An 18,321-nucleotide genomic window follows, 5' to 3' on the forward strand; every position below is an offset into this window, starting at 1 on the left:
CCTGTTCCTTTTATTGTGCAGAGTTCCTAACAATATTGGCTGCGATGCTGTCAGTGAGAGTATTGTAGCCAATACGGTAGCAAGATTCTAATTCTGCTAGCAATCAGAAAAATAAGCATTATGTGTCGCAGGCTTTAGTACAGATACGAACCACATTTACTTTCGACGATATGATTTCATTAGTGATGGAAAATGTATATTGTCAAGTAGTCCAAACTGAAAATGGATACTGGCGGTAGTATACGAGCAATTTCGATGGCAACAGGAAAAAGGTTGGCAAGGCCAGCTTCTCTCAGGTTTCTCTCTAAGCATGGGGTGGACGGTCTTCAATATTTCGTCGATGGTTGTATTGAATGGATTGCTTCTATAGTGGGTGTATCACAAGTATATAAAATAATACATTAAATTATTTAATAAATTGTTGTGTGTGTGTGTATATATATATATATATATATGAAATGTATAATAAAAAAATGAATGAATTATAATAATTGTACACATATATATGCGTATGAATGTATAGCAAAGAGAGAAATACTTAGTTCTATCCTAGTTTTTAATTTATCGAATAAGATTTTTATCGTGATACATGTTATCCGTGAAGTGAATATATACTCGATAGTTAATAGGCAAATCGCATTTCGCAGAACTAAACGTTAATCGTATTGAGTCACAATATGGACAAGGAGCCTAAAAAAGACCAAAAAGGTAATTTTTCAGAAAATAGCATGCGTAATTTTTATCGTGATCATTTTTTTCAATTATGAAAGGGTGAGAAAAAATATATGGAGTTGGTATTACATAAATATATATATATACTTTTTTAACTACAAATTTAATTAATTAATTTTTAATAGTCTTCTCGGTATTATATTTGACATACATATTTTATGCAAATTGATCTAAAAATAATTATCTTAAGCTTTTAATAAGATGAAAATTTTATGTCATAATTATTAGGTGTAGTAAAAAGAAATCCATTATTTTTTCAATAGATGGCTTTAGTAATCTGTATCATGCGTAGACAAGATACAGATTACTAAAGCCATCTATTGGAAAAATAATGGATTTCTTTTTACTACACCTAATATTAAGAATATTAAAAATTAATATATTACAAAGCTTGTGTAGTTATTGTAGTTTTTTTTATTAAAATAATGTATGTATTCAGAGATCAATTTTTTTATTTGTTTTAGATGGTAGTCTAAATGAGGAAAAACAAAACGTTTTATCTGAATCAGAAGTAGAAAATTATTCTGAGATGGAAAAATTACGTAGATATTTAGCTCAAAAATTAAGACTTGTTGACTTGCCAACAAATGATCAAAATAATGAATCACAACAGTTGGTTCTTTCCAAACTCAGTTTAGATGGAATTGTCGAGTATATTAAAGAAAACACAAATTGCAAAATCATTACTATGGCAGGTGCTGGAATCTCTACCTGTAAGTATATATTAAAGATTTGGTGCATTTCATATACATATAATTCAGCAAAGCACACATGTAACTCGGATGTAGATGCAATATCATAGTTTTGGAAATGTTTCGTGTAATATTATTTGTAATAAATATAATTATACTGCTATGGCTGTCAGCAACATAGAATACTTTGAATATATCATTCCTATATCAGAAATATGTCAATAATATATTATTATATTACAATGTAAACATCTTTTTTACATATTTCAATATATATATACAAAATAATGATAAAAATTGACATTGGATGTGGTAAAAAACATGAAACAGATGTAACGTCATGTATGTAACATTCAATTTTGAACTGAAAGTGAGTAATCTACATAGTTGTGTTCGGGAAGACATCCAATAATTTCAATATGCTGCAATTCGCCGGTTTGTGTAAAAGAGCACGGCAGTGTCTTGCATCGTGACGCTGTACTTATTTTAGCATCGAGACACTACCATGTCTCTAGAATATCAATCATGTAACTTTCTCTAGAGTGGAAAGTGGAAATTTTTATGTATGAACATATACACACACACATGCAAAACATTTTTCACTTTTCCGCCCTAGGGAGTTACATGATTGATACCCCAATTAGAGCTATTTGTGTTGCATTTCATTCATTAGTTATCAGATATAAACAAGGATAGAATGATACAAAAAACACTAATAGCATAATCTCCTTGAATGTATCCCTGACTGGAAGTTGGATACACTCAACGAATCCATAATATGTATATTTTATATATATATATATATCAGGTATAGATAACATTCATTAAATTGCTAAAAGATCATAGTTGTATTTACATTATATATATATTTTGAGTTACATGTATGTTAGATTATGTTTTTAAATAATTGTTATCATTATATAATATAGTAACGAAAAAATATATCCTGTGTTCTTTTAAAGTATTATATATCTTGTGTTCTTTCAAAATGATGTGATATTTACATATCATTTTCATAACCACAAAAATATATTATTATTATATAATATTACTACGTTTTCTAGGAAAACTTTTTTATAATAGATTATTTTATAACGATCTTTATATTTTAATTAGTTTTTTATTTAATATTATATTAGATATATATGTATTTCTCGCTGATGTTTGTTTGATATATGAGGATTATAATTATTATGATCAGTTTTTTTTATCAAAAGGCATAAAACATATAATATGTATGGATTATTAATGGCAAATGTATATACAAATACATACCTTTTTTTACAGCTGCTGGAATACCAGATTTTCGGTCTCCATCTAGTGGACTTTATCATAAATTAGATAAGTATAATTTACCCCATCCGCAAGCTATTTTCGAATTAGATTTTTTTATGAAGAATCCAGAACCATTTTTTACTCTCGCAAAGGAATTATTGCCAGAAGGCTTCAAACCTACAATAAGCCATTATTTTATTCGTCTACTGTCAGAGAAAGGTCTATTGTTACGACATTATACACAGAATATTGATACACTGGAACGTGTAGCTGGATTATCATCTGACAAACTAGTGGAAGCTCATGGAACATTTCATACTGGTCATTGTCTTAAATGCCGAGCGCCTTATACACTTCTGTGGATGAAAGGTATATTTCCACAATATTTATAGCATAATATTTTTGCATTACAAATTTAAAACAAATAAATGAAAACAATGCAAAATAATATAAAAATCTGTTCATCATGTGTTATGTTGTATATTATTTAGATATTCAAAAATTTTTAATTAAAATTTTTTAAATTTGGGATAAAGTATTAACTGAATACTATTAAATATATATATTGGCTAATTATAAAAAAAAAAATTCAGCTTCAATGATCTGAGTCTTGATGTATATATGTGATGTATATATGTGTATATATATGATGTTATCAGTCATGATTCTGAGTAACCTTCGAACAGTTTTGCTAATTTATCAACAAATAAAATAAAAACAAATGTAAAAACAATGTATATTAATAACGTATTAAATAATTAAAGTATTAAATATAACAATTTGAGGTTTATCAAACATGAATATACATATATTTTTTATAAAGTAAATACAAGAGCAAAGGAGTAGAGTCTTTCTCTGAAAATATCACATTATATACATTTTTTATGTAATCTGATTTGAATTTTAATTTGAAAAGTTCCTCCCATTTATTTCAAACTTGATAGATGTTACATGTTAAATAGAAATTTGCATTTATATAGTAGAAACGAGACATCATTTTTCATATTTTTTTTATATAAACTTTTTAATGAGAATAACGAGGATGGCTAAAACTTGTTGGAAATCACTCAGGGTCACGACCTGGACAACTATGTCAAGGTCATTAGTCGGCGGTCCCTTAATGTAAATAATTATCAAAAGAAATTTTTGGCTCTATCCAATTAATTTTCTTTACTTTTGAATCTCATAACGTTTGTTTAAATCTTTCTGTAACATCCAATAAGTTATGTTATCAAAATGTTAACAATATACTATTTGTCAACAAATTCAGATCGTTATTGTGGCAGATTGATGTACTAGTGTTCTGTCAACAGAACCTGCATAATATGAATAGAATGTATCGTTCAAATAAATGAATTATATATAAATGAATAAAGGATAAATTCCACTTATTTTTGCAATCAATCTATCATATTCTGTTACAATATTTTGTTATATTTTTATTTGTATTTTGATGACAAAATTTATAACGCTGTTCAAATCTATTTCCGAATTGAAATTATCTATTTGGAGTAGTATATAACATTACTATTATAGTTAAACATAAGACTGAATTTTTTAATTTTAATTAGAAATAAATTTTATATATATATATATATATATATATATATATATATATGTATATATACAACATACACATAACATTTGTTCCTAATTAACGTTGGTCTTATAAGAAGTAAGGTATTAGCGATTAATTGATAAAATACTTATACACCTGATTTCTAAAATGGTAGAAAAAATAATAGAAGGCATAATACCAAAATGTGAAGAGTGTAATGAAGGTGTTGTAAAACCAGATATAATCTTTTTTGGTGAAACGTTACCCGAACGCTTCCAAATACTTGCTGATCGAGATTTCATACAAGCTGATCTTTTAATTATCATGGGATCAAGTTTAGTAGTGCAACCTTTCGCATCGTTAATAGATAGGTATATATATATATATATATATATATCAAAAATAATTCTACAAAAATGATTAGAAAAGAAACATATGCAATTCCGAAAATAATTTTATTTTTAAGAGTACGAAACACTTGTCCTCGTTTACTCATCAACAATGAGAAAGTAGGTACGCAAGATCGTCTATCACGTTTCTTAGGATTACGGCAGGGTTTGGTATTTGATGTCAAGAGCGCACACGGAGGACGCGACGTAGCTTGGTTGGGCGATTGTGACACAGGTTGTCAACTACTAGCGGATAAACTTGGCTGGGGGGTAAACATTTTTATTCCTATTGTCTATTTTACATTATTTTATGCATGTTTCAGAATGTAAATTAATAATGTATGTTTAATAAGTATTAAAATCGAACGTAAATTTTTGTAGTAAAAGTTAAATGTAAGTCATAATTTTAGGATGAATTGCGAGCTCTCATGCAAAGAGAACACGAAAGATTGAAAGTAGAAGATAAAAGTGACAATTAACTGATGTTACTTGAATAATGTTAATTAGTGGTTTTTCTTTAGAAGGAATAGATTATCCTTTTATTAATACTGTCATTTGAAAAACATGTTAAAAGGATAAAATTTTACTTAAAATAGGTATTAATACTTAAAATAAAAATATTGTTGGAACGTTAAAGTAAAATATATAATGTGATTAATTTATAAATTTATAAATATTTATTTATGACGTCAATTTACGTTATTGCTTTTTATAAGTTAAAAAAAACCAACGAATGTGCAAGATTAGATATTATCATTGATTCCACTCTTTTTAATAAGTTATTATTTGATTCTTGTATAAGAAATTCAAGTATTATAAAAATAAATTTTAAATGAAATTCAAATATTTGAAATTATTTCAAATAAGAAGGATGCTTTTGGACGCTGTATATATTTAATTCTAGCTTCTGAAATGTATATTGCTAAATAAAGTAAAAATGATGTCCATAATTTTTTTATTTGTACTTTTGTAACATTTCCTTCTATCAATAAAATTAATGAACATCTAAGGTAAATATTTTTGAGTGTACATATATATATATATTTTTTTTTGAGAGTAAATATATTGGGTCATTTAAAAAGTATCCGCGGTTTTTTCATTCAAAAATTGAACAAAAAACCGCGGATACTTTTTAAATGATCTAATATTTGAGTGTATACTTAGTTACAGTACTTACAATAGAATATATTGTGATTTTATTAGAGTAAAGTAATATTTTTTGATATTTATTTTAATGTAAATGGTTCAATAATAACTTCATTAGCTTCTCGTTGATGCATTTGTCCATCTCCAACAGCTGGTGATGCCATCGATTCTCGACCACAATATTTCAACTGAAAATGATAGTTATTACGTCATAAAAAGTAAATGACGAAATATGCACTTATTAATTTCATTGTTCAAATAAAAAATTAAAATAAATGAATGTCAATGTTAGTATTATCATTAATTCTTGTTATATTCATTCGTTTTAGATGGTTCTTTAGTAAAATTTGTTGACTAACGAGTGTGATATCAATAAAGAAATGTTTCTGTAAAACAATTTGGTGCCTCATGCTTTCTCGAATCTTGCAAGCGAATTCCGACGAGAAAAGCTATCACACAAACCTACATAATAGTTAATTTTTGTAATTTAATATTACTTACCTGTCGTCCACATAAATTTTCAAAACGTGGTTTGATAAAACTCCATGCGCCCATGTTTCGTGGTTCTTCTTGGCTCCAAATAAAAGCTGAAAATAGAAATATTTATTTAAAAATTCATGCTTTTTATACAATAACATCTCTTCTTTTTATATTAGGAGTGATTTAAGTTTTGCAAGTGATGGCATTAATGTCAGTATTATCGAAGACATTAAAATCGCAGCTATTGTTTCTTAATGCTTTACTATTATTCCATGATATTTAGTCATTTACTAACAATAAACATCGTATTATCATTTTAAAAATGGAGCTTCCTAAATAATCGTAAAGAGCATTTTTGACATGGCGCGTTGCTTTTGTTTTTTAATCAGAAAAAAACTGCGGCTGAAGAAAGATGGGAAAGTTATACAAAGCGAAAGAAAATTTTTAAGGTTTCGTTCATTATCTTGTTTAAATAAATCAGTTTTTTAAGAAAAAAAAGTCTTCAAAATTAAACACACTCCTAATATCATATTTTATATTTGATTTTATCAGTAAAAAATCACATATTTCTACTTACTCTTCGCATGTTTATATTTTGCAATTTCTTCTAGTAACTCCTGAACAGGAAAAGGACATAAACTTTCTATTCTAATGATAGCTACATTCTTGTCTCCAGAAGTTTCTCGATAGTTGTTAAGTACATAATAGTGTTTTCCACTGACTAAAATGACCTTAGTAACGTTACATTTTTCTGCTTTATCATCTCCTGTAAAAATACATATTTTATATATATATATATAATCTTATAAAAAAAATTTATTTTTTTATATACATACTTTGTATATATTATTCGTATACAAAGTGAATTAGAATAGTCGAGTCAGTTTTTATGAAAAAATTATCGACCTCATCTAATTATCAAATGTGCGTGTGTGCGCGTACAGATTTTCATACAATAACAATAAAATCTTGTAACAATTTTCACAACTCAACATCAAATTGCTGTTTTTGCGCTCAGACTAGCAATTCGCACGGTGTTATCCACACATCCAATCTATACTGTCACCATGTTGTGTCATTGTCGTCCGTCGTCATCTCTCTCTCTCTCTCTCTCTCTCTCTCTCTCTCTCTCTCTCTCTCTCTCTGTACACACATCGATAGTTATTACATTGTATGTGTATTAATGTTATAATTCATTTATGTTGCTTATATTTTAATATAATATTACATTTGAATGAAGGCATCGTGAAAGGCAGCTTAATGGATAAAACGTTTTACATGTGAAACAAAGCTAAAGATGAAATATAACATACCGATAATACTTTTAAAGCTTGTTCGAAGTTCAAAATCAGATAAAGGTGATACTGCTGCCGGATGACGTAATAAAATTTTAGGTGCTACTACGATCAGAGGTTTTCGATAATCCCTTATCATCTATAAATTTGAGGTATTTTGAATTATATTTAAATATTTAAATATAAATATAACCCACTTAGAAATTTATCGTAAATATTTAAACCTTTTCTTTTTATACTGATGAATTATTTCTCTTACCTGTCTTCTTAATAAATGGAAATATTGTGCTGGTTCACTGGGATTCACAATATGTATATTAACATCATCACCGTCGACACCGTTTTCCTTACTGTTCGTTAATTGTAAAAATCTTTCAAGTCTGCAACTACTATGTTCCGGTCCAGCACCGTCATATCCATGTGGTAAAAGCATTGTTAAACCGCTACTCAGCATCCACTTTGCTTCTCCATTTGTTATATATGTATCAATAATGATTTGTGCTCCATTGAAAAAATCTCCAAATTGAGCTTCCCAAATAGGCAACGTAAACGGTGATGCTATACTTATACCATATTCGAAACCTAGTACAGCTTCTTCAGATAGAATACTGTTGGCTATCTCTAATTTGCCAGTTTGATTGCCAACCATGGAATTCAGTGGAATAAAAATAGCTAAAAATTTATATCTGTATAATAATACTTTTAATTGACGTATATATGACAAAAAATGATAACATTAATAAGTATAAATTATGTGAATGTTTAGTATTCGATTATGTATCAAGATACACCTTCTGTAGATTGATCAACGAGCATTGCGTGCCTCTGCGAAAAAGTACCACGGCCCACATCCTGTCCACTTATTCTTACATTATATCCTTGATATAATAAAGAACCGATGGCTAACGCTTCAGCAGTTGACCAATCTAATGCGTCGCCGCTTTCGATTTTTTTTAGACGATTTTGGACATGATTCTTTAATAATTGTGGATGAATAGCCTACATTATAAAATATAATTATTGATGTTAAAATGACTACAGCTTGTTATCTGGGATATGTAGTAGTTATGATGCGAGTTGAATACATATTTATCTATTCTTACAAAATTTGGTGGCATTTGAACACTTTTTTCTCCGACGAAATGTAGCAACCCTAGTTCAACACCAGTATCCCATTGCGTTATATTAGCTTCAGCTTGCTTCATTTTCGCCCATCTTCCAGCATAAACGGTTGACGGTCTCGATGCATCCTTCGAAGATTCTTTCAGAGTCTTATTCAACCACGTTATGTGATTGTCGATGATATTTTCAACATTTTCTCGAGTAAGAATGTTGATGTCTACTAACTTCTCTGCATATCGATCTGGTACAGATCTGTATTAAAAGAGAAATTCGTGTTATTTTGTGACTATTACAGATCCTTTATAATTATTATATAATTTATTTTTAAAAAATGATGAAGTATTAATTTATTTCTACATAGCACTTTATCCTGAGAATGTTTCAAATTAATCCTGATTTCCAAATGCTATCCCATAGATGTCTCAGTAAGTAATGCCTAAGATGTCTAATAAAAAAGATATCTTACGAACATTCAAGGATTATGACTATTGAAGCTATCTTTTATACATTGTATCACAGACAGTACAAAATACAGTACAGTAAAAAATGGAAAAGTAAGATATTTTCAAGGTTAGTCTTTAAGACATCTTATGTTCCGATTTTGGATGACTTACGCACGATTTTGTATAATTTTATATATGAGGGGGTTAGTGATTGTAGGATCATCTAGTTCATTGTGACCCCATCTTCTGAAACAATTTAAATCAACAAACACATCCTTTCTAAAATGTCTTTGATATTTAAAGGCTATTCTTGCAGCTCGCACAACCATCTACAATATATTTTTAAATTATTATAAGTAAAAATTCACTATTAGCAAATGTTAGTATTTTACTTCGAAAATATACCTCAGGATTGTCACCGTTTACATGAATTACAGGTGCAGATATAGTTTTCGCTAAATCTGTGCAATATCTTGAGGATCGACTCCTTGAAGGTGGAGATGTGAAACCTAATTGATTATTAATCATTAAATGAATTGTACCACCAATTTCAAAATGTGGCGTTTTGCTTAAAACTAAGCATTCCTGATTAACTCCCTGTCCTGGATAGGCAGCATCTCCATGTATCTGAACATTTTTAATATTAAATAATAATATAAATAGACATTTTGAAATATAATAGAAAAATAACACAATTTAATAAAAAGTTCAGAGAATATTTTTTACATTTTTTTATGTTCAACTTTGATTAATTGTTTTATATTAATTTTGTAATCTTTTTTATTTATTCGACACCAAAATTTAAACTTGTATTAAATATGGCAGACAATCGAATACGAGAGTTTTCGAAAATTCTATTAGATTATTACAAAAAACTGAAAATATATGATGTTACAGTTAAAAGTCATAAATAATATATGTTTCTTAACTTTTATTATACAGACTTTCTTTATTCTTTCAGGTCAATATATATTAATTTTTTGTGTAAGCTTTAATTTGTACAAGTATACATATTTAAAAAAATGTTTATAATTATTTAATGTGTGAAATGGTATTGCTTTATATTTTTTTATTTATATTTGCATCTCAAAAAAAATATGTGATTAAAAATATATAACAACTCTTAAAAGAATATTTTCTTAACTTTTGTCAGTAAGTATATATTACGTTGCAAGGTGATATTTCTACCCAAGCAACAATTCGACGTCTTTGGATATCCAGGGTATGTCTAAAAAAGTCCCGTTTTTGTTGCTGTACATTGGACGTCTAAAATACGTCCCAAATAATTTGGATGCCTATATTAAAGTTATTTCCAGACATTTTAGAAATGTTTAAGGTACGTCGTCAATATTTCCAATTATCAAGCAGTGCGCAACACTGCGCAGTCTGCATCACTAGAGGGACACAGCGAAGTTCAATAATTCGTATTTAAAAAGTCACATCGAATAAGATAAAAGACACAGTATGATGAAATTCCTCAGTGAAACATTTTTACCCTTTTTTTTGAAAATAGCAATGAGATGATGTCTTGAAGGTGAATCTCCGGGTTTCAAAATAAAAATTAATAAAGTTTTTAGTTCTCGGATCTTATGACGAAGACAGCTGTTCGATGTCTTCCTCTTTTTTTCAAAAATTTAGATATAAGAAAAGAATAATATTTTCATATTATTCTTTTGTGCCTTCAATGACATAGAGAATCAATTCTCTGTGCCATTGGAGGTTGGACGTAGCAACGATTTTTATTAGACGTCTTTAGGTATATTTGTACATACAAAAGACACGTATCTTCGGAGATATATTCGGTACGTCCATGTATGACAAATGCGACATCGTTTGAATGTCCATACGATGTCGAATTGTTGCATCATAAGTATGCAATCTTTTTGAAGACAGACATTTTAACGTTGTTGCAACGTTACAGTAATGTTTCAGCAATTCATTTTGCAATGTTTTTGCAAACTTAATTTTTATTCATGACTAGATAATTATGATGATGACTAGATTCAAATTCCTATTCGAGAGATGACATAATACAGATCATGATAGAAAAAGACTTCTTGGTGGTGAAAACCTTCCTCCACTATGATACAGATGACATGATACCCAGGAAGCACCTGAGTGAGAATCCGAACATGCTCCTGGGAGCCACACGCATATAATTAAAAATTCTTTCTTTTTTGACAAGTTGGCATGCCGTAATCGTGGAAATCCCCGACATATCTTTTCATTACTTTTTGTATTTATATTAAATAAAAATTAATAAACATTTAGCTATACCAAAATTTGCAGATATTTACTAAATATATAAATATATAAAAGTGAAAGAATATTTACAGCAGTTTTCTTTAAAAAAATTCGCAGAAATAAGCTACATCTTCGCGCTCTGAAATATTTCCTTAAATAAAACTTTTCCGATGCATTACAAACCATGTAATAATTTAATAATAAAGTATATCACAATTAATTTTTTTTTGCAAACTCCAAATTTTTCAAAATATAATTTAATAAACATATTAAAGATTAAAATTATATTCAGCATAAAGAAACTGCTGATAATAATTACTAGATATTTATTTTAAGTTATTAAGAAAAGTTATTTTCTGTTAAAAAATATAACATATATATGTCGAAAAAAGTTTCTTAATTAATATAGATTTTTAAAATTTGTATTAATGAAAAACTTCCTTTATTAGTCATTAACATGTAGCATCTATAACTTACCTGAATGTTTATTACTTTATCACTCCATATTGCATCTTCATTATCGCTGTACGCGGCTTCTTTAATTGTCTGCATAACTCCTCGTGTTTTTCCCATCGACACAGGATTTACTATTTCTAAATGCGACGGATTTCGAAGCATGGTTACGTGAAGACCCTTTTTATCTATATTAAGATCAGTAGAGCTTACGAGGTGGCTAATTACGTCTCCAGTACACCTGGTTGCATCCGGAAATTCAGAAAGTCCTCGTAATTTACGAAATAATTTCTCTGGTGGAAAGTTTAGTAGTCCCGTTAATAAATTAAGGCGACCGCGGTGTGCAGCGCAAATAATTACGTGTTCCAAATTATCTAGAGTGATAACGTTGTAATTAAATAATCTTTCACGCAATGAATGGTATTGCTACTAAATAACATTATTATATATTTACATTCACAGCTTACCTTCAACCATGCATTTTGCATATAATTTACATTATATAAGTAACTAGGCCTTATATGCTCGTAATAAGATTTGCGATCTTTTCTAATTTTTTACTAAGTCCAAAGTTGAGATTTAATGGTCATATTAAAAAAAGCGACCATTTCTCTATGCTAATAAAAAATATGAGAAATTTTTAAATATTTATAATATTTAAATATATAATATTTATAATATTTAACAATATTATTAAAATTTAAAAAGAGTAGCATTTCTAGAGTAGGAATGCTACTACAAGAAAATATACCAGGTGTTTCAGATCACCCTTTTATCTTTGCAGGATAACTGTGAGTGTTCAGACAAAAGTTGTAGGGTTTAAAAAGATCTATTCACTGATCTTATCAGTTGACCTTTTTTGATTGCGTTGCTAAGGTTAGATCAAGGTCAAATTTTAAATGGAACCCATCCTATTTTTTAGATTTCAGAATCTAATTTAGATTCTAGCCTGATTCATTTCTTGCACCGGAGAGAAAACAGGATAGAACATTTTCTGCCTCGACCGAGCGTTCTCGGTTAGCGATTGCAGCTTATCTTTCTACTGGCTTCGACAAAAAAATAAAGGTAGAGTGTTCTCCGCTTCTACCGATCGTTTTTGATAGGTAAATAATCCTAACTCTAATCATTATCGTCATAAAAATTTGCAACGTCATTACCAAATTGTTATTATAAAAAAAGTATCGAAAGAAGTAACAGTGTTACAAGGAACATACATACTTCTATTCTCTGGTTATTATATATGTAATATCTTGATATAAAAGTGACATTGATTCATATAATTTTGTTTCTCTAAAATTTTATTTTTTTTAAGAAAAAAAGAAAAGTACAGTCAATTAGGCCATTTTATGTATGTATGTACAATCTGACTTCATGTTATTTTTTTCTTAAAATTTTCACTGTACCCATGAAAATATTAAAACTATTACAAATTTATTTTTCAATTCTTTGAACTTAAAAAAGATTAGAAAAAAATCGCAAAGTTTAGATCATAGAGTCTGGTTACCTTATAAATATAATTCAAATATTTCTAAATTTCTTTAAATTTTAAAGAAATTTTGTTGCACATGTAAAAGTATTATACATATTACATATTTTTTATAAATAAAAACTTAAGGAAGAGTTGCGAATCTACAAACAGTGTGAATCTACACAAGATGTTTTATGTGATAATAATAATTCGTATATTTAAAAATTTTTTATATACTTGATATCATATTTCAAAAAAAATCTAAAAGAAAATTAATTATTTGTTAATTACCAAAGGCACATAGTTTGAAAAGCTCATGAAAGAAAGCCATCATACTCTCGGCTCCTTCTCCTCCATATCTCTTTAAACTGACAAATTTTATGGCCAGAAAGTTATCAAAAGCTTGACTTTTGAGCATTTCCGTGGCTATTGTTTTACGTGTTTCATTATTTAATGGTTCGGCTAAAACTTTTTCTACAGTTTCGGCAAACCATTCCCTCTCTTCTTCCGTCTACTCGAAATAAAAATTTTCTTATTAACATTTCGATTATGATTTATCGTCAAAATAAGGGAGAGTTGGCTAAGTTGTATCGACGGTTAAATCCATTGTAATTACTTTTTAAATAACGGAACACTTTTTAAGGTGACAAATGGGACGCTAGTAACATTGCTTAAATATTATCATTTTTGTTTTGCTTAACGGATCAAGATAATTAATGATTGATAACTAATGTATGAATAATAATTAAGTATTAGGTGTTGGAATTAATTCGTAGCGTTTTACAAGTGATGGGAAGTACTTTCATTAATGTATTTTTTAATGCTCATGTGAAATAAATAACATTCTTTCATTAAAAAACGCTACGAATTAATTCCAACACCTAATACAAACATTTCGATCCCATTCTCCATGTTGAACAGATATTTAAATTAAAACTTAAATTAAAACTAATAACGAATAACGCAATTTTATTATCAACACTCGCATGTTACAAAATCAATTCTTTGAAGTAAGCAGATGTGATGTGACCTAATCCTGGAAATAGTCTCGTGAATCATAATTATTGTAGATGTTTGTCATAGAAATTACCAAGATGATTAAATTTCAATGCTATCACGTATGTCGTTAATAAAATTACTCCCAACAATAGAATCAAAGAAACTACTTAGAAATTACTTACTGTAATCTAATGTTTCAGTACATCAATGCAAAAAATGTGACTTATAAAGTTTATGTATTACTAATTTTATGTATTACTAATTCATACTAACGGAAAATCTTGCAGCTAAGGAACTCAGAGAGAATAGTAATGCCAGTAACATTCTCTAATGTTATGGAATAACAATTTGAAAACAAAATGTAAAGATTGGTTTCGACATGCCAAACATAAATTTGAAAATAAAAAACGACGGCAAAATAATTCGAAGGTTCGTTTTTTAATATCTAAATTTTTCGTGGAATGTAAACATATACAATCCATATCAAATTTCAAACTAAAAAGAATGAGGTATGTTTTATTATGCGGAATCATAATAGAAGTTACAAAGAGTCTCAACAGTTGCGGGATTCTCGAAACGTAGCGACTGAGCCAATGAGAGTCGCGCTTTCTTCCAAGATGTCCTGACATTGGCTGTCGCTGATTAACGACAATCATTGATAAGACGTTTAGAGAATCCCGCTACAGGAATCGAAAAGTTTCAAATCGCAAGCGAGAAGAATGATTAACCGTGAATCAATCAACGACAAAACCCCATGATAATCTACAAATTTCTTAAAAAACTTATATAAAATATTTATTTTTATTATTAATATATATAGTGTGTGTGTGTGTGTGTGTGTGTGTGTATGTGTGTGTGTGTATGTGTGTGTCTATCGTAAATACCAATCATATTTATAATTTTCTTAAACCCAGCCAATACTTATCCTTAGATTTGTTCTTTGTAACTGAATATTCTTAACAGTTCATATATTTTCTTTTTTTCTTCAATATGAAGAGAAAAAGAGGAAAAATGAACTATGCAAGAAATTCAAAAAGAATAGGCCTCTTATTCACATAGATATATAATGGATACTATTTTTATATATGTAAATGTCTATTTAATATGGGGTTTAGTGAATATTATTTTAGATATCTGATGGATAGTTCTTAAATGTCAAATTGCGGACATTTAGATATTTAATGGATGTGTAATGATTGTTTATTAGATTTCTAAGGATATAAATCATGAATGTGAGGATACCAAATAAATATTTATAAATTGATACATATTATTATAAATTCTATGTGGGAGTAGATAATAAATATTATTCTTAAGTAGATGTGCTATGCTATGGTTCATATTGTTTCAATGTATTCGTTTAAAAAAAAATTAATTTTTAGATTAATTCGTAGATTTTCGTATGTAACTGTGAAATTTTACTGAATTTGTAAATTACCTCGAGATAACTAAATTCAGTTCCAACAGCACCGCTGTAAGTAGCATGTAAAAATTGAATGGCTTCTTCTATTGTTCCTTCATCTTGTTGTGTAAATAAAATTCCTCGAAAACGAACTTTATCCAGTAAATTTAGTCTAAAATTCTTTGGTTGCAATTCAGATAATAACTGTGGTTTACTAGTAGAAATGGGATTTATGACTGCTTGTTTATGTCCATGAGTTCTATATGCACTGACTAATCTGTAAAAATTGCTCTGTCTCGCTCGTTCATCTAGATATTCTTTTGGCACTGAAATATGAAAATAATAATTATTTATTGAATTCTAAACGTAAATAAAATTATGTAAAATTGCAAACTTTTCTATTATGTGTAAAAAAAATTGCATGCTTTATTGATATGTATTACACAGAGGGAGAAGGTTTGCTATAATCGCGAAAAGACTATAGAATATTTTTGTCTATTTTTTTTTACAAAATAAAATAGCTTTCGATATATAATTTATTCAATGTCATTTAAATGTTGCAGCAACATTAACAATCAATGTAGAAGAATGAATATAGATACATTGATAAAAAATTGACACTTTAACATTCAACATACTCAGCAAAATTCTTTCAACGTTTTGTGCTGTGTGGGTAAATCATAACGATAAGTGCAATGAATATGAATTTGCAACCATGACTTCGCGATGCTTCTGATAAGATATCTACGTTAGTTCAAATGAACATTACAGTATGTTAAAGTTATTCTTAATCTTATCTTTACATCTTAAGGTCTGTTTTTTGTTCCCGCACTAGACTGCACTAAAATTCTTTCACTTTCACCAAATATAAAAATATGTATCCATTTTATTTTAAGCATATTCCAAAAATGTACACTGGCTCAGACACAGAAAACTGACCTTTAATATTAAAAATAAGCAGGACAAAAACATTTCACATAAATACTTGTGTAATAAAAAAATTTAATTCAACATTATTTTTAATTTTTTAATAAGACAAATACCTTCAAAGTGCTTCCGTTGAATCCATTTATACCCATAAACACCATTTTTGCTATGATATGATTTACCACTGATACAGTAAGGCAACCATTTCAATCTAAAGTCTGGGTTGCTTTTTCCCATCATAAATCTTCCTATTACGTACATTATGTGAATATTTTTAATGACAATTGTAAGCTAAACTGTAAACGTGACGCTTTTATGTTGATCGAATGTCTACTAACGAGATTAGTCTCTCCCCTCCTCTATAATATCCTTTCTTACATTATACAATGTGCATTACATGCTATTTCAATGCTCGTTGTTTTTTATCTGTTATATTCCTTATCTCTCTCTCTCTCTGTGAGTGTGTGTGTGTTTCCATTAGATTATCTTTTTCAAAATATAGATAATTGCAGCGTTCATCAGCCTTATTATTACTTCTGTTTGTTACACAGATAAATATTAAAATATTAAATGTTTACTCTGTGTATTAGTTGTAAAAAAAAAAAAACAATTTCAATATTTGGTAATTGTAGTTTAGCTACCTCACCTCAAAAATTATTAGAGGTAATTCTTTCTCTCTCTTTCTCAGAATAGCTATCTCATCTCCGATTTCGATGAAATTAGACTCATTCGACACATTTTTGTGTAAAATGAAAGAATATGGCAGAAAAAAGTCCGGGACGAATATTCCTACAAAGCGAAATATTAAGCGTTAAAGTAGGCAGCTATTGAGGTTGGAAAATCTGTACGGAGTATATAAACAGCGCTCATTGTTCCAATTCCACCTTCCGCCCCGAACAAAAAAAAAAACATATCTTACCCTTCTTCTTCTTGTTCGATGTTGATTGGCCCTTGCCGCGGAGTAGCAGCAATTCCGATCAGAATGAATCTAGTAGCTGAAACAAGTAACCAGGCGGGGGCGCCGCCTGGGAGGAGAGGAGAGAAATAAAGTTCTCCACTCCTCCCTTAAAGCAAAGACATGTTCATGGAAATCAGATACTAAGGTTTAAGGATTTGAGATATGCAGTAATTAAACGACACAAGGTAGAGGGGAATTGTTAATCATACAATGAATATTAAGGGGATGAAATGGGAAGTGTTTTTTCAAGTAATCACGTAATTTAGTCGATTTATGAATGCAAAGTTTGCAATAAAAGAGAATATGATTAATGTCCTGATTTGGGTCACCACAGGGACATGCAGGCAAGTTGATAATATTTTTACGATGCAGGCTGTATGCTAGATTATAATGGTTAGATCTAATTCTGGAGATGGTGACAATCTCCTCTCTTTTAAGATTCTTATGATAGAACCAGGACTTAGCTGAGTTACTTCTATGAAAATCATCATATAGCTACCTTTTAAATGTTGCGCAATGATCTAAGTGTGCTTGAAATTTAGTGTTGAGGGATTGCTTGGAGACCATAAAAAAGTCTTGAAATGGTATTTTAAATTTAGGCCGGTGTCCACTAAGGGCGGCCTCATTGGCAAGGTGGTCTGCAGTCTCGTTACCGATTATACCTTTATGACCAGGAGTTCAAATAAAATTAATTTTGAAACCATGTTGCGTTAAAAAGGACAGACGATCCTTAATATC

The 18,321-nt window shown here is 28.9% G+C and overlaps 2 protein-coding genes across 8 annotated transcripts; one reads left to right on the forward strand and one right to left on the reverse strand.

Annotated features, from left to right (window-relative positions):
- The first annotated feature begins 218 nt into the window (after positions 1 to 218).
- On the forward strand, positions 219 to 5,596 carry Sirt2 (NAD-dependent protein deacylase sirtuin-2). 2 transcript variants are annotated; one of them, XM_087415712.1, is made up of 7 exons: positions 219 to 369; positions 648 to 708; positions 1,197 to 1,445; positions 2,712 to 3,068; positions 4,433 to 4,628; positions 4,724 to 4,916; positions 5,057 to 5,596. In XM_087415712.1, exons 2-7 carry the CDS (start codon positions 678 to 680, stop codon positions 5,123 to 5,125), a joined length of 1,095 nt encoding a protein of 364 aa, XP_087271838.1. In that variant the 5' UTR covers positions 219 to 369; positions 648 to 677; the 3' UTR covers positions 5,126 to 5,596. The 2 variants fall into 2 exon arrangements, with proteins under 2 accessions (XP_087271838.1, XP_087271837.1); XM_087415711.1 differs by having other exon boundaries at positions 227 to 384.
- On the reverse strand, positions 5,585 to 17,681 carry LOC105153258 (putative 2-oxoadipate dehydrogenase complex component E1 homolog). Of its 6 annotated transcripts, none has more exons than XM_011067990.2 (15): positions 17,545 to 17,681; positions 17,272 to 17,414; positions 16,742 to 17,161; positions 15,735 to 16,024; positions 13,589 to 13,808; positions 11,854 to 12,203; positions 9,538 to 9,759; positions 9,304 to 9,461; positions 8,671 to 8,941; positions 8,359 to 8,566; positions 7,827 to 8,239; positions 7,586 to 7,706; positions 6,850 to 7,038; positions 6,294 to 6,379; positions 5,585 to 5,980 (listed from the first exon to the last, which is right to left on the reverse strand). In XM_011067990.2, exons 3-15 carry the CDS (start codon positions 16,884 to 16,886, stop codon positions 5,873 to 5,875), a joined length of 2,781 nt encoding a protein of 926 aa, XP_011066292.1. In that variant the 5' UTR covers positions 16,887 to 17,161; positions 17,272 to 17,414; positions 17,545 to 17,681; the 3' UTR covers positions 5,585 to 5,872. The 6 variants fall into 6 exon arrangements, 3 of the variants coding, with proteins under 3 accessions (XP_011066292.1, XP_087271820.1, XP_087271818.1); XM_087415694.1 differs by lacking the exon at positions 17,545 to 17,681 and having other exon boundaries at positions 16,742 to 16,873; positions 16,964 to 17,161; positions 17,272 to 17,538; XM_087415692.1 differs by lacking the exon at positions 17,545 to 17,681 and having other exon boundaries at positions 17,272 to 17,538.
- Between the last annotated feature and the right edge of the window lie 640 nt (positions 17,682 to 18,321).

The sequence above is a fragment of the Acromyrmex echinatior genome, chromosome 18 (assembly GCF_024713525.1).
Source record: "Acromyrmex echinatior isolate Ae372 chromosome 18, ASM2471352v2, whole genome shotgun sequence".
NCBI classification, from domain to species: Eukaryota; Metazoa; Arthropoda; class Insecta; order Hymenoptera; family Formicidae; genus Acromyrmex; species Acromyrmex echinatior.

What these genes read in the sequence shown, in the direction of transcription:
- Sirt2 (XM_087415712.1), top strand. Translation starts at nt 678, where the DNA reads ATGGACAAGGAGCCTAAAAAAGACCAAAAAG. An exon ending in GCCTAAAAAAGACCAAAAAG is followed by an intron (nt 709 to 1,196) that starts GTAATTTTTCAG and finishes TATTTGTTTTAG; the next exon opens with ATGGTAGTCTAAATGAGGAA. An exon ending in TTCGCATCGTTAATAGATAG is followed by an intron (nt 4,629 to 4,723) that starts GTATATATATAT and finishes TTTATTTTTAAG; the next exon opens with AGTACGAAACACTTGTCCTC.
- LOC105153258 (XM_011067990.2), bottom strand. Translation starts at nt 16,886, where the DNA reads ATGTACGTAATAGGAAGATTTATGATGGGAAAAAGCAACCCAGACTTT. An exon ending in TTTCAAACTATGTGCCTTTG is followed by an intron (nt 12,204 to 13,588) that starts GTAATTAACAAA and finishes TTATCACTCTAG; the next exon opens with ATAATTTGGAACACGTAATT. An exon ending in AAAATATAAACATGCGAAGA is followed by an intron (nt 6,380 to 6,849) that starts GTAAGTAGAAAT and finishes TTCTATTTTCAG; the next exon opens with CTTTTATTTGGAGCCAAGAA.